This window comes from Laccaria bicolor, genomic scaffold, assembly GCF_000143565.1.
Source record: "Laccaria bicolor S238N-H82 LACBIscaffold_21 genomic scaffold, whole genome shotgun sequence".
NCBI lineage: Eukaryota > Fungi > Basidiomycota > Agaricomycetes > Agaricales > Hydnangiaceae > Laccaria > Laccaria bicolor.
In genome coordinates, this window is record NW_001889892.1 from 202,833 (window position 1) to 216,688 (window position 13,856).

At 47.3% G+C, this 13,856-nt stretch overlaps 4 protein-coding genes across 4 annotated transcripts; 3 read left to right on the plus strand and 1 right to left on the minus strand.

The window, feature by feature from the left end:
- Positions 1–1,534: 1,534 nt before the first annotated feature.
- On the minus strand, positions 1,535–2,029 carry LACBIDRAFT_302465 (uncharacterized protein; the record flags this gene model as incomplete). The annotated part of the gene is made up of 4 exons (XM_001883515.1): positions 1,535–1,629; positions 1,680–1,776; positions 1,827–1,922; positions 1,973–2,029. The coding sequence occupies 4 exons, from the start codon at positions 2,027–2,029 to the stop codon at positions 1,535–1,537; spliced, it is 345 nt and encodes a 114-aa protein (XP_001883550.1).
- A 581-nt stretch (positions 2,030–2,610) lies between these two features.
- Positions 2,611–3,323, plus strand: LACBIDRAFT_329333 (uncharacterized protein; the record flags this gene model as incomplete). The annotated part of the gene is made up of 3 exons (XM_001883405.1): positions 2,611–2,755; positions 2,819–2,998; positions 3,052–3,323. 3 exons carry the CDS (start codon positions 2,611–2,613, stop codon positions 3,321–3,323), a joined length of 597 nt encoding a protein of 198 aa, XP_001883440.1.
- A 1,487-nt stretch (positions 3,324–4,810) lies between these two features.
- Positions 4,811–6,428, plus strand: LACBIDRAFT_329334 (uncharacterized protein; the record flags this gene model as incomplete). The annotated part of the gene is made up of 7 exons (XM_001883406.1): positions 4,811–4,870; positions 5,217–5,221; positions 5,315–5,696; positions 5,829–5,877; positions 6,019–6,039; positions 6,091–6,231; positions 6,346–6,428. 7 exons carry the CDS (start codon positions 4,811–4,813, stop codon positions 6,426–6,428), a joined length of 741 nt encoding a protein of 246 aa, XP_001883441.1.
- Positions 6,429–8,799: 2,371 nt separating this feature from the next.
- Positions 8,800–8,988, plus strand: LACBIDRAFT_302468 (uncharacterized protein; the record flags this gene model as incomplete). Its single annotated transcript, XM_001883407.1, has 1 exon — positions 8,800–8,988. One exon carries the CDS (start codon positions 8,800–8,802, stop codon positions 8,986–8,988), a length of 189 nt encoding a protein of 62 aa, XP_001883442.1.
- Positions 8,989–13,856: the final 4,868 nt, after the last annotated feature.

Genomic DNA, 13,856 nt, shown 5'->3' on the forward strand with positions numbered 1-13,856 from the left:
TCTGCAATTCTCCCAGCTTGTTAGTGTTTAAAAGTCTGGTTAGGTTAGGTTATTGGGTGCCCAGGGGCTCTAACCGAGACCAAGACCAGTTAGGGTTCGTTCCCAGACCCAAAATAACCTAACTGGACCAAAGATAACTGACCATAACTGGTTAGTTGCAGTTACTAACCAGTTAGGACCGAAAGAATAGAAAATCGATTAAAACAGCATATATTTCTCATATTTCCTGCAGTAAACATTATTACCATGCATTGTAGCTTTAAAACAAGCCCAAGAACGCTAAATTTGGTGAAGAATTGATGATTTTATGATAATATTCTTGAAAGTCTACTCTTTTCGCCAATATTTTAAAGATTTGACCATAACTCTGTCAGACTTTTAGTGTTTCTCATGCTTTTAGATGTGTTTTGAAGGGGTATAATAGGGTTGGTTGTAACTGGTTATAACCGGTTTTTTAACAGTTAGTTAACTGTAAAATAACTGGTTATTTCATTTTCAGAATTGACTAACCACTAACCGTGGTCCGGTCTTTTTGCAGTTAGGTCCGGTCTGGTCTCGGTTATTTTCCAGTTAGCTGACCTAACCTTCAAACACTACAGCTTGTTAACAATTTTCATGGTCAAGCCACAGAAGCAGAAAGTGCTGGATATGCAGAACCTGCCTTCAAAAGTGCAGTCAATATTCTCCATTACAGGATACCTTGGGAATGATTTGAAGGTCAACCCCAATGTCCCAGATGTTTGAGCAATGAAATTGGGGAAATTGGGGAGAGCAAACCACGAATGGTGGAGGAAGGGCAAGGTGACTTGTCAAAAAAGCAGGAGATGAACAGCTGATACATGTTGTAGAGAGAAAGGGGAATGGTCTCATAAAATGTCTGTGCCAAGTATTGATCATGAATGGCCACAGGCCAGCATCAACATTCGCAACTGCTTTTGGCATTAGGGGGGAAAAAACACTGAGACAATCATGAAATGCTGATAATAGAGCATACAGCCAGAATGACAAGACACAGTCTTTTGCAAATGGAGATGGTGCATACTGGGCATTTCTTTTAAGCCCAAGAACAGATGAAATGGATAAAAACACACTGCTAAGTGAAATGCTCCCCCTGGGCATAAAAATTTGACATACAGCCAGAACAACAAAACACGGTCTTTCGAAAATAGAGATGGTGATTCGTTCGTACTGGGCGTTTCTTTTAAGCCCAAGAACAGGTGAAACGAATGAAAACTCACTGCTAAGTGAAATTCTCCCCCTGGACATAGAAAATTAGCATACAGCCAGAACGACAAAACACGGTCTTTCGCAAATGGAGATGGAGATTTGCTCGTACTGAGCGTTTCTTTTAAGCCCAAGAACAGGTGAAACGAATGAAAACTCACTGCTAAGTGAAATTCTCCCCCTGGGCATAGAAAATTAGCATACAGCCAGAACGACAAAACACGGTCTTTCGCAAATGGAGATGGAGATTTGTTCGTACTGTGCGTTTTTTTTAAGCCCAAGAACAGGTGAAACGGATGAAAACTCACTGCTAAGTGAAATTCTCCCCCTGGGCATAAAAGTCTGACATACAGCCAGAAGGACAAAACACGGTCTTTCGCAAATGGAGATGGAGATTTGCTCGTACTGTGCGTTTTTTTTAAGCCCAAGAACAGGTGAAACGGATGAAAACTCACTGCTAAGTGAAATTCTCCCCCTGGGCATAAAAGTCTGACATACAGCCAGAAGGACAAAACACGGTCTTTCGCAAATGGAGATGGAGATTCTTTCGTACTGAGCGTTTCTTTTAAGCCCAAGAACAGGTGAAAGGGATGAAAACTCACCGCTAAATGAAATGCTTCCTTGGGCATAAAACTTTGACATACAGCCAAAACAACAAAACACGGTCTTTCGCAAATGAAGGTGGTGATTCCCTCATACTGGATGATTTTTTTAAGCCCAACAACAGGCGAAACAGATGAAAACTCACTTCGAAACAATGGTGATATAGTATTTTCCCACCTTCGAGGACCAAAATCCGGTCCATTCGGTGTCCGAATGGACCGGATTTTGGTCCTCAAAGGAGGGAAACATGACATCATCTCTCTCATGATGCTTACCAGCGGCAGCGGTCACAACAATTGTTGAAGTTTGTTGAAGTTTGTTGAAGTTTGTAGATAGGGTCAATTCCTTGGTTCCTAACAATTGTTGAAGATTGTTGAAGATCCCTCAATTGTGGGATTGAGGGAAAGCTGAGAATCTGGAAGATTATGGGGGATTTTCCAAGATTATTCAGTCTCAATTTTGTTCGTGTACCAAACGTACAGACCTACAAAATGCAAGATTGCCAAAGATCTCAGGTTGTAAATAGAACCAAAGCCTAACTGTAATTGAAAGATTGTTGAAGATTCCACAAGATTGTTGAAGATTGTTCGCAAAATTTGGCTTTCTTCCTTCACTTGTTTCTGTAATGGAACAATCTTTGACAATCTTCAACAATCTTTGGCTATCTTTGACAATCTTTGACAATTGCCAGCTTTATTTCATGAAAAGTATGTAGGTAGAAAAAAAAAGTGAGTTTTGTCCACAGACGGCCGTCAAACATTACTCTCCTACATGTCCCACACCATGGCTGATTTTGCCCTCGCTCGTGGTGCAAAGCCAAGAATCCCATTTTTAATCAAAACAATCCTGGGCTCAGCAATCGCTATTGCTTTGGCATTGGGATTATCTGGCCCGATTGTATCGCCTGCTTCGCTTGGCCTACCCCTCTGTGCGTCTAGTTTGTCTTGGCTCTCGCTGTGCCATTGATTATATTTAAACGGTTATCTTACAGTCGACAAAAACTTTAGTACCACGAAACTTGTGACGACATACCGGCGTGCTCCTCAGCATTCGGTTTTCATGGTCACTCTTCATGAGTCTCATTCCGGTCCCACAGTCGATGCCGATAGCACGGAAAGCTCTTCTTCTTCTCAAAAATTAGGCTCCAGTGGTAATCAAGGCACTTTTGGTGGTTTGTGGTTGCGCCAGGCCTAGCTAAAGTGCACTACTAACCCTTACTCTCAGGGGAAAGTGTTTTTTTGTCAAGCGAAGGTCTCCTTTCCGGGGACTCTCGCTCGAGCAGTGGCAACGAGGGTACTATTCATCTTCAAATCACATTGGTTGCCTGTAGGCTAACGAAGACATGTCAGATCCACAGAAGCTGCGTGGTCCTGGTCAGAACTTCTCCTGCGGGTATAGGTCTTACAACGGACAGCGGTGCGACAGTTGGGCTTGTGACAGGCTCTACCTATGTCAGCCAGGACAAGGTGTTGATAGAGGCACATGCGTCAGTTTAGTCCCACCACCCGGGAATAATCGACCTATCGACTGCACGAATTGTGTGTGCCGGAAGCTTTAATTGAAGAGTCTCAGATTACCCCCATATGTGTCCGATTGCATTCTTGTATTGAACAACTTCTGCCCCCATTCATTCTAGCTATTGAGCGTGTAAGAAGCAATCGGCTTGCAGAATGTCTCGTACCGCATAAAGGAGGAGAGCTGCAATTGAAATGTCATCGATATCGACTCCAAGTACGGCAGGGATATTTACGTGCCGTGATCATGAAAGCCAGTCACTCGACTGGAACTCAAGGAGAATTTGTGACTTTCTCTCTCTCTTGGGTCTTGGGTCCCATTCATTTGCGAGGTCATTGATAGCCTGGCTCGCTCAGGTAGGTATGCCACGTCATCGTATCGCCCCTGAGTCGATTGAATTTGCGAACCCAGCAAGGGGTCTATCATTGCAATGGGCGGGAAGTTGGTGGCAAGACGTAGGCATGTTATTTCAGAATGTCGGACCGCACGCTGACCTGGTTACGAGCCCCAGGGCTCTAAGCGTTGAGGCACGGTGTTGCATGTCTGAGTCTTGTACCCAATAGGCTGATTGTACACACGTTGTTTCTTGCAAAGTCTCATGACGATAACGATCCTGAAAACTAGTCAGGAGAGTAGGCCACAGTAAATCCATTAGAGCGCTGAAAATGAGACCTCACCTCACGAGTGACTGGTAAAATAGGGCATAGTGGACGCTGGAGATAACGATCTGTCAAGGAGATACCTCAGCACAGATAGGTGACCTTTCTCCCTACGATCAAGGAATTCTGTAAATGACAAGGGGAGACGTTTTAGGAAGGGTGAATGGAGTAGGCAGGTTGTTAAGCTTACTTGTTCTGCACCTTCTGATCTGAATCGTTGCTTTTCGGTCCGAGTCAGACGTAGTCAACCTACTGGATACTTAGCATCAATCTGTAGCGAATGATATGGAAGTTGTGTAGGCTTAACGCAACATACCAGGGATGACTTGAAGCGTGGCTTCTCGGTCAAATCATGTGTTCCCTTCCCCACGTGGGGCCGCCTTCGCATTTCGAGGTGGCTTGGGAATGGAGACGGTAGGCTGCAAAAGCTTGTATACGATGAGGAAACCTGCTGACGGCAGCGGCAGCACTCGGAATAAGGGACTCAGCAAAATGTCTGTTCCTTGGCGGAGCGCCCTCCCTCTACCGCCTTTTGATTTCTCAGACGCATCCCGTGTGACTTCGCTTGGGAACGGTATAGTGTATCTTGTAGGTACTAAATAAATCTGCTCAGGGTTTTTAAAACGGGAGGACTAACTCAGCTAAGGGTTCTTTTCTGGAGGAGCGCCCTCGCTCCGCGGCTACCGTTTTTGAGTTGTGTGCTGGGAATTCTTTGTTGCATCCCGCCTGCACACTTGCAATTCTTGGTCGGTCTGTATCTCGATGCTTATAACGGTTGCGCTGCTTAGGGTCCGGCGGGACTGGAAATAATGGACCCAGACGTCGTGATGGAGCATCTTCGTTCTGCCGCTTTCGAGTTGGATCGTTTGGTAAATCCGATTGCATCCTGGGGCGCATCAAGTATCACAAATTATTTAATCAAACTTGACGTCCTCAGATCGGAGCCAAACAGAAACTTTCCAAAGACAGGATCACCCCCAGATTCTTCGATTTTGAACCACAGGTCCTAGAAAAATTCGCGCGATGTTTTGCAGAGAGAAAAGGTCATTGCAGCTACGGCCAATATAAAGCAGCGCTATTCGAGTGTCGTTCTAAATCTACGTTGAAGCAGCAGATTGACTAAGTTTGCGTGTTTGTGAGCGTTTCAACGGCGCGTCGGAGAAGGAGGAAAAGAGGTTGTTGTTGGCCATCAGCAAAAACCCTGGGAACTGGTAGACATTGTAAGTCGGTGAAATCCGAGGGAGACGTTACAATATGTAACATGTGTTACAACGCGTTTACAATCTGTTCACCATAGCCGAAATGGCTTGTAGATGTTGCAACTATGTCACCCGCTCCTTACCATTCCTTGCTACTTTACGGGACTTAAGCGTTTTTTCAACATGTCAGAATCACGGGAAGGATCGGATCCAACCAACACGGTGGCGCCGCCTTTTCCCATTCCACCTCGCTCAACCCTCAACCGCCCAGCCTCGTAACGTCTCACTGTACGGCGGCGCTCAACGGAGCTACTGTCTCTGTGGGCTCAGCTTCCTCTCAGGATTGCGCCGCCTCCTCGACATCTCGTCAGCCCTCCGCCTTTCCTCTCGTGTTGAACGTCCGAATTCGGAAATTTTTGAACCTGTGAACTTTTCCCTCAACGTCCAACTTCACGCTCTCCCCTGCCCTCCTCCCGCGCAATGTCTTCATGATTGGGTATGTGCTTGGCCAGCACAAACTTACTCATGATGACATTGACATCGACACATTGCATACTATGGCAGAATCTTTTTACCACAAGCGCAACAAATTCGTCAATTCCAGAAGCCCATTTGTGGCACAATGCAGCCAGAAGACCCTGGCCGCCCCACGGCACATGCCAAGCATGCGGTGGGCGGTAAGTATTGGAGAGTGCGACGTGACCTTTGGATGACGACGAAGCAAGGTGACGTCGGGAGAGTGCCGGGGATGGGGGTATTTGGAGGTGGTGACGTGGGGCCTCCATTTCGATGTGGAGGAAGTTGTCCATGGGCGATAGGATGGGTAACGCAATTTCGAGGTACGTGGATTCACACCATTTCCGTAGCTTTCACTGACAACGCAATTTTAGACCATCGACTGATACTCACAAGATACTGGTATTCAGTGCGATTGCTCCGAATGTCCGAACGAGGTGATCCTCCCGCCCCACTCCTTCATGAATGTGTTCTCAAGTTCCCCCACTCCAGTGATTGCATCCGTCGCTTTCAATGTGCGTTGTTAATTCACTCTAATACAATTGCTTACTCAACTACCTTATCCAAGGAACGTTTTGATTCTACGAGAGTGACGAGGGAGATGACGATATCGTTACCGTCTTTGGCAGCACAAATATGGGCGCAGGCGGCTGAAGATCACAAGAAGTGTAGGCTATTTAGTACCGTGCAGGCTGCAACCATATTTACATAAATAAATCTTCCTGTACATATGCATATCCCAATTGAGATTGTGGCGACATTCTATCTTCATACAAATCAACTTGTAATTGGCTTGCAAGTGGCAATCTGATAAAATATATACATTTCTGACACCTATTGGCAATGCGTGCAATTATTGTGTGACATTACAATGCCGCTACTGTACTATGACAATGTACCTTGTAAAATATCCCTCAGCGATGTAAGCGGTGATAACTGATTGCACTCATTGTAAGGTCATTGCGAGCCCTTTTGATCCTTGTCGTCTGGTGGCAACTGAATCCAAGGTGATCAAAATAGTCATGGGTTTTTGCTGAAGTTTGTTGTCACAAATTATCCATCGTCTCTTCCCCCACACTTCGAGTTACTCGAACCAATTGCGGGTCTACATAATGGCCGCCTACCAAAACACCACTTCACAGAACATTTTTAGGAGTAACACAATTCATCGCCCCAGCCTGCAGCACGCGATTCCATTGACAACTCGACCACCGGTATTGGGTACTTAGTACTGCTGCCATTCAAGCGGCTCAACCTCTCGCACAGCCCACTATCATGCAAGCCTCCGCCACACAAGTGGCATGCTCACCATCTCCACTCGACCCCTCCGCGCGAGCAGAGCACACGCATGTTGATAATCGACCATATGTTGTGGGTCCATGGTACGCCGTTGCACCCATATGCTTCAACTCAATCTCAGGGAGAACGCGCTCTGATCAGGCTAGAGCTGACTGGTCGTACGGGTGGCCCATCGTCGCCTAATAATGCACACCATCGGAGAGCAAGAGAACTATGAGGAAGAGGACGAGCTCGGAAGTGAAGGTGAAGATGCGGGGTTTTTTACATAAACCGAGATCGGACGTCGCAATGACGAAGAGGACGACGCCGGGATCTAACACTCGCGCGAAGCCTCAGATCACGCGAAGAAGGGCTCGAGAAAGTCGGCTCGAATACCCCCCCCGATCGACGACGACGACATCACTACACCACCAAGTTCACCCAAGCTCAAACCCTCCAAGCATCCGCATACTTTACCTTTGCTTTACCTCCGCTTGCGCCTATCCCTCTGCACGGTCTTTCTTCAAGTGGAAGAAAGTACGAACCAGCGAAAAGAAGAATGACTTAAAACCTCCTTCCTTCCCGCACGGACAATCCTCCTCCTTTTCACAGCTTCCAGCTTACATCCTCCTCTTTTTCTTTCCCTGCAGCAGCTAGGCAAACTACACTAGGGACCAGCTGGGAATGGGGTGAGATTACGGGGTGGGAGTGGACTTTGGGCTTGGCCTGGCGTAAGGGGAGGCGCGTTAATGCAATGCGGAAGGCCATCCTGAATCGAACTTGGGGAAGCAAAATCAAAAAGAAAACAGCGAGAAAAAGCAGGACAGGAAGAAGGGGGATCAGGGTCGGGGAACAACAAGATTGAGCAAGTTGATCACTACGGTTTATTCGCTTTCGGCTTGGCCGCTGCTGAGCTGGGAGAGGGGAGGAGGAGGTTATTGGTGTTAGAGAAGAGGAGAAACATCCTGCTGAAGTATCACAGGCTGCTGAGGGTGTGGAAGGGAGTACGAATCAGCGGAAGGATGGATTCATCAGGCTGACTCGGAGAAAGTGGGAGCGCATTTCTCTCCCCCATGTCCCCTTGAACTCATCTTCGACCCACCACTCCTCCAACCTCCAAGTCCCCAAAAGATGTACGAGACCGCCCTCCCTCGTAACCTCCCTCGCTTGAACGATACCTGGCCTCACTTTGATCGCTGGAAGTCTAAAAGCTACACACTATTCCCTTTCGTAAAAAGGGCCTTCCGCATTCAAGGTACGTGTATGCGACTCATTCACTAAGTCTCGTTGCTGACCCTCTATAGGCTACCCATGATCGATTGAACCTTTCTAAAACCCACCACCCTTAGAAGTCCAATGCGACCCCATTCCTAAGAGCCGAAAAGATGTACGAGACCGCCCTACCTCCCTCGCTGGAATGATACCTCCTTCGAGCTGACCTCAGCTTGATCGTTGCTGCTGCTGGAATACAAAGCTACACACCATTCCCATCATTCTCTCCCACGACCCCTTCAACTCACCTTCGACCCACCACTCCTCTAGCACGGCGCAACCTCCAAATCCTTGAAAGATGTACGAGACCGGCCTACCTCTCTCGCTGGAATGATACCTGGCCTCAGCTTGATCGTTGCTGCTGCTGGAGTCCAAAGCTACAAACAATTTTCATTTGTGCAGAAAGCCTTCTTCGCACTGAAGGTATGTGCAGGTAACTCATTCACTGAGTCTCGTTGCTGACTTGCTATAGGCACATTCACTGCTCCGGACCGTCACTCGACCATCTTCTTATCAGATACTTCATCGTGCAAATGTCTTCCGCGTTCATCGTTCCATACGACCTCAAGACACCCGCGCCCAGGGTTGACGTTGCAAATCTCCGGAACTCCACTCTGCAGAAAAAGTTACGACCGTCTCATCTTTGGGCAGTGGCTTTGCGGAGAAGAGTTGCTGACGCCAAGAGGGGAATTTGGTCGGGAAGTCTATTGGAAGTGGCGTGAAGGGATGCGACAACCACCGTACAAACCAATTGCTAGCTCACGAATCAAACCTATGAGCGACCTTTCGGAAGGGCGATGTGGAGATGTTTCGGTGTCCAACATTCGCAAGTAGCGTCGAATGGTCGTCGTCCACCTCACGCGCACGCCTGGTAAACACCGGCTCAGCAACGGCCTTCAATCCTCCTTTCCGAAGTCAGTACACGAATGGAGAAAGAGCGTGCGTCACCTACCCTCCTCGACCCCCCATTTCCTTCTCTTTTTGCAAGAAGCTTCGAGGATACGATGAAAAAACGAACTCTCCTTGAAGGTTGCACAGCCACAGCTCCGGTGCACTTTCTTCGGTTTGTTGTTTCTCCTACTCACCCTCATCCAATCTCAATCTTTGCGTCCTTTGAAGGAAAAACGGAACACCGTCCCCCGTGTCTCGACATACAAGAGGAGGCTATGCACATCAATGCTGACACCCCACGTCAGGTAAACACTGGCATTCTTCAAGACTCAGCAAAGGCCTCAACCCTTCTTTGCGAAACCAATACATGACTCAAGAAAGAGCTTGTGTCATCTACCCTCCTCGACGCCCCCCCTTGTCGCAAGGAAGCTTCGAGGATACGATGAAAAGACAAATTCCCGTTCGAGGTTGCACAGCCACAGTTCCGGTGCACTTGTTCGGTTTGTCGGTTCTCGTGGTCACCTCCATCCAATCTCAATTTTTGCGTCCTTTGAAAAGAAAAATGCCGCGAGTCTCGACATACAAGAGGAGGCTATGCACATCAATGCTGACACCCCACGTCAGGTAAACACTGGCATTCTTCAAGACTCAGCAAAGGCCTCAACCCTTCTTTGCGAAACCAATACATGACTCAAGAAAGAGCTTGTGTCATCTACTCCTCGACGCCCCCCCTTGTCGCAAGGAAGCTTCGAGGATACAATGAAAAGACAAATTCCCGTTCGAGGTTGCACAGCCACAGCTCCGAAGCACTTCTTCGGTTTGTCGGTTTTCCTAGTCACCCCATCCAATCTCAATCTTTGCCTTCCTTGAAAAGAAAAACGGAGTCTCGACATGCAGGAGGAGGCCGTGCACGTCAATGCTCGCCTTCAATTGTGACCAGGGCTCGAATGCAATCCATGGAGTAGATTCGGAGTGGCGCTAGGTTCATCCTGGTACATACATGGTGAGTTTGCCAGTGGACAACATGGTTATCGTCTGACAGATTTCTCAAACTTTCCTATAGGTATTCTACAAGACTTTCAGTGCGCGATACACGATGGAGAGGTGCCGACAGGAAAGACTCAACCCATTCTGAAGCTTCTAATGCGAGGCTCTTGCCAAACACGACCAAACAGTCCTCCTCGAAGCGTCGATCACATTCTCTGTTCCCTTGACGAAGCGCTACCTCCGGGTCATCTCTCAACAATTCCTGCGCATCTACCTGTCCTTCGATATTCAATCTGAAACTGTCGGACCTCATTCGAGGCAAATTGACAGCAGCAGAGAACAGATTTGATCCGCGAAGTTCGGCTACTCATACTCTATAGTTGTGAAGGTGGTCGCCATAAATAGGTGCACACCTCACTGCTCACTCAAAGCTCAACGTTTGAAAGGTGACGAGTCTCCTGCGAAAGGTGGCGATATCAAATAATATGTCTAATGCACGGTGGTCCGTCTAACCAAAGGAAACCAGGTTGAGACTCGTTTTCAAAGAACGATAAAAGTCTGGATTCGGTCCTGAAAGCTTGAAAGGTGGGAAGGTTATTCACGCTTCCAAGACGTTTCGAAAAGCCTGGATCTGGCACCGGCTTTCCCTGCGCGTCCCCTTTTACCCCTTGGCTCTAAAGGATTGTTATGGGCTCATCCTCAACATGTCCCAGGTAAACTGGTGCATCAGAGGGTATGCGATTGGTATCATCTTTTAAACTGGACCAACCTCTATAGAGGGACAGCGGTATCTTGAGCTGCGTGGCAGGTACACATTTGGTACACATGTATCATCCCGATATAATAATAAATGTGCAGAACGGTGTAATCATGGAGCGCTGGAGTCTACTTCTGGCGACGCTCCTATTCGAATACGGGGCCTGTAGAAGTGACTAACTGCTCGGAATGTGTCTTACACGTCCGTTAATCCAAGACACCTACGCTGATGATGAGGGGATATTGAGGGAAGAGCGAAATAAGCCTGAAAAACGCTTATGCCAGGTTAGTATAGAGGACACGTCGTCCACGCTACATGACTTGGATCCGGCATGAAGTCGGCGAACTTTGTTATCCTGCATGGATATCTTTATATGGGCTAAAGATTTGGCGTAGCTACAGGGTATTGCTCGATGTTTTGACTCTTGCCCACAAAATCGGATATATACAGGTTTGACGTGTTTGAGTACGGCTTTGCTTTTATTGTCGTGCTCCGAGACGTACAATTCTTATGGCCAGCAATACAGCTCCAAGGCTGAGCTAATACTATGACTAAGGGATTGGGAAACGCGTGGAAATTTTTGATAGGTCCTTGCAGTGTCCGGAAGTTGAGGGGGGAGCGATGACGTCTAGCCTGTGGGTAGAAAATTACAATCTGTAAAGATGAGATTTTACTTCAAGCGCTACAAAAAGGTGCTAAAGTAACTCACGCAACCCAACTTGACTATTCCATTGAATAGACAAGAGAAATGGTGGAGGTATTCCTGCTGGACAAAGAGCCACCTTTCGGCTCACATAAAAAGCGCGCATGGTGATCGCGGACACCCGGGTAATTTTTTCAAGCAATGTTGAACATTACAGGTTAAGATAGTTGAATTCCGAAGCAGGGGAGAGGTGCGGTGCATGAGCTATGGCTGGTCCGAAACCACAGGTCCTAGAAAAAGTCGTGTGATGTTGTACAGAGAAAGGTCATTGCAGCTACAGCCGATATGAGTTGGCGCTATCCGAGTGCCGTTCCAACTCTATATTGAAGCAGCAGGTGAACTGAGTTTGCACGTTTGGAAGCGTTTCAACGGCGCGTTGGAGAAGGAGGAAAGGAGGTTGTTGTTTGTTGTTTGTCAAAAATTATCATCCCCCCTTATCTCAGTGTGACGATCTTGACATATCCTCATGCACACCGTATGTGTGTGCTTTTTGTGGCCAGCACTGGTGCCTCCGAGACAGCCTGGTCGGATTGACAATTCAATCTTTCGTTTCAGTTGACTGAATCGGGCAATGGGTATGTGATCTTACATGTGTTCAGCCTCACCTTCCGTGCATTGAGAAAGGCTAAAAGATTGGCTCAAAATCGAGCAGAGTCGCTCAACTCCCAACCTTCCACTTGCCTTCTCAGAATTTCCTGAGCTCTTTGACGCATATACATATCTTCAGTGGGTTCTGAACCTCGCCCTCTCAACAATATTCCGAAGGCTTTTATGGCGACCTCCTCTGCCAATATCAATCCACCTGAGGTCTTGATTCTGTACGCCATCATTCCCCTCGCACCAAGCCATATACTGACACCGAAAATGCCAGCGTAATGGGTCAAGCGGGATGCGGGAAGAGCCTTGTAAGTTGAAGGGTTCGCGCTTCGTCACCTCCTCCTCAACGTCGAAAAAAAGTTCATAAATAGTGCGGCGGGGAAAGACGAGAAAAGTAATGGCGGCTTAAATGCCGGTACGGAACTTCGGATAACTAGTTGTTCGCATCCTACGACCCCTTCAACACCCTTCACCCTTGTCGAAACACCGGGCTTCAACAATACCAATCTGACACCCAGCGACTTCGATATTCTAGTGCAGACCGCGAAGTTGATGAAAAAGGAGTGAGTAGACTTATTCTGTTTCGATTGTGTCCACTCTCATAAGGTGCAGGTTCAGCGGTTATAAATTCGGCGGGATTTTATATCTGCAGCAGAAAGGCCAAGGAAAGCCTGTGCTAACGGAGTTGCTCGGTAATGATGTTTTGAAGGAGAACCTTCTCCACGTCGTCACGATCCTCGGCCCATCTTCTGGAGGCAGCTCCGAACAGGGGGAATCATACTTTCAGAATACCCGAGAAATTTCCGAGAGAAATGTCTCTGCGTGGGAGATCATCGACAAAGTCTATAAAGAAGTAGGAAACAGGAACCTCACGGTTGGTGTCGTTCATCCTGCGCTTGAGACCCTATTTGAATTGAAGAAAGGGGGGAAATCAAATGCTGGCGGTCGGAGCCTCTGGCTTTCTTTCATCTTCCGTTAATCATAATTTAACAAGAAACCTTTCTTAAATAGAGATCATGCTCGAATTGAACTACTATTTCATCTCTTCAAGTTGTTCGAGTGGCTACCGTTACCAGTGAGTTATCGGTGATATATTCGGGTGTATCATCATATTATTGGGACGATTTGGCTTTCATCACCGCCCACTGGCTAGTTGGACCAAAGTTGGACTTGCACTCATGAATAACTTCCCAGTTGGTTGAAGTGTACATCATTCTGAACGCGCGCAATTGACAGGAGTTCAAAAGATTATCCGTGCTGAATGGCCTCCTTGGCACTCATTCACGCCATTCACGCAGTACTTTACCATCCCCCACATAATCCACATGGACTCCACTGGATTCCACTGGATTCCACTGGATTCCACTGGACTTCACTACATACTGGCAATATCCACAAATCTGGACTCCACTGGACTCCCAGCACAAAACTGGACTCCACTGGACTCCACTGGACTCCACTGGACTGCAAGCACAAAACTGGACTGGACTGGACTGGACTGGACTGCAAATCACAAAACTGGACTGGACTGGACTCCACTGGACTCTCCCAACACAAAACTGGACTGGACTGGACTGCCACAGACCTAAGTTAATCCAGAATTCCTCTTCAAAACAAAAAATAAAATTGAAGTATATTCATTAATTAAATTAATA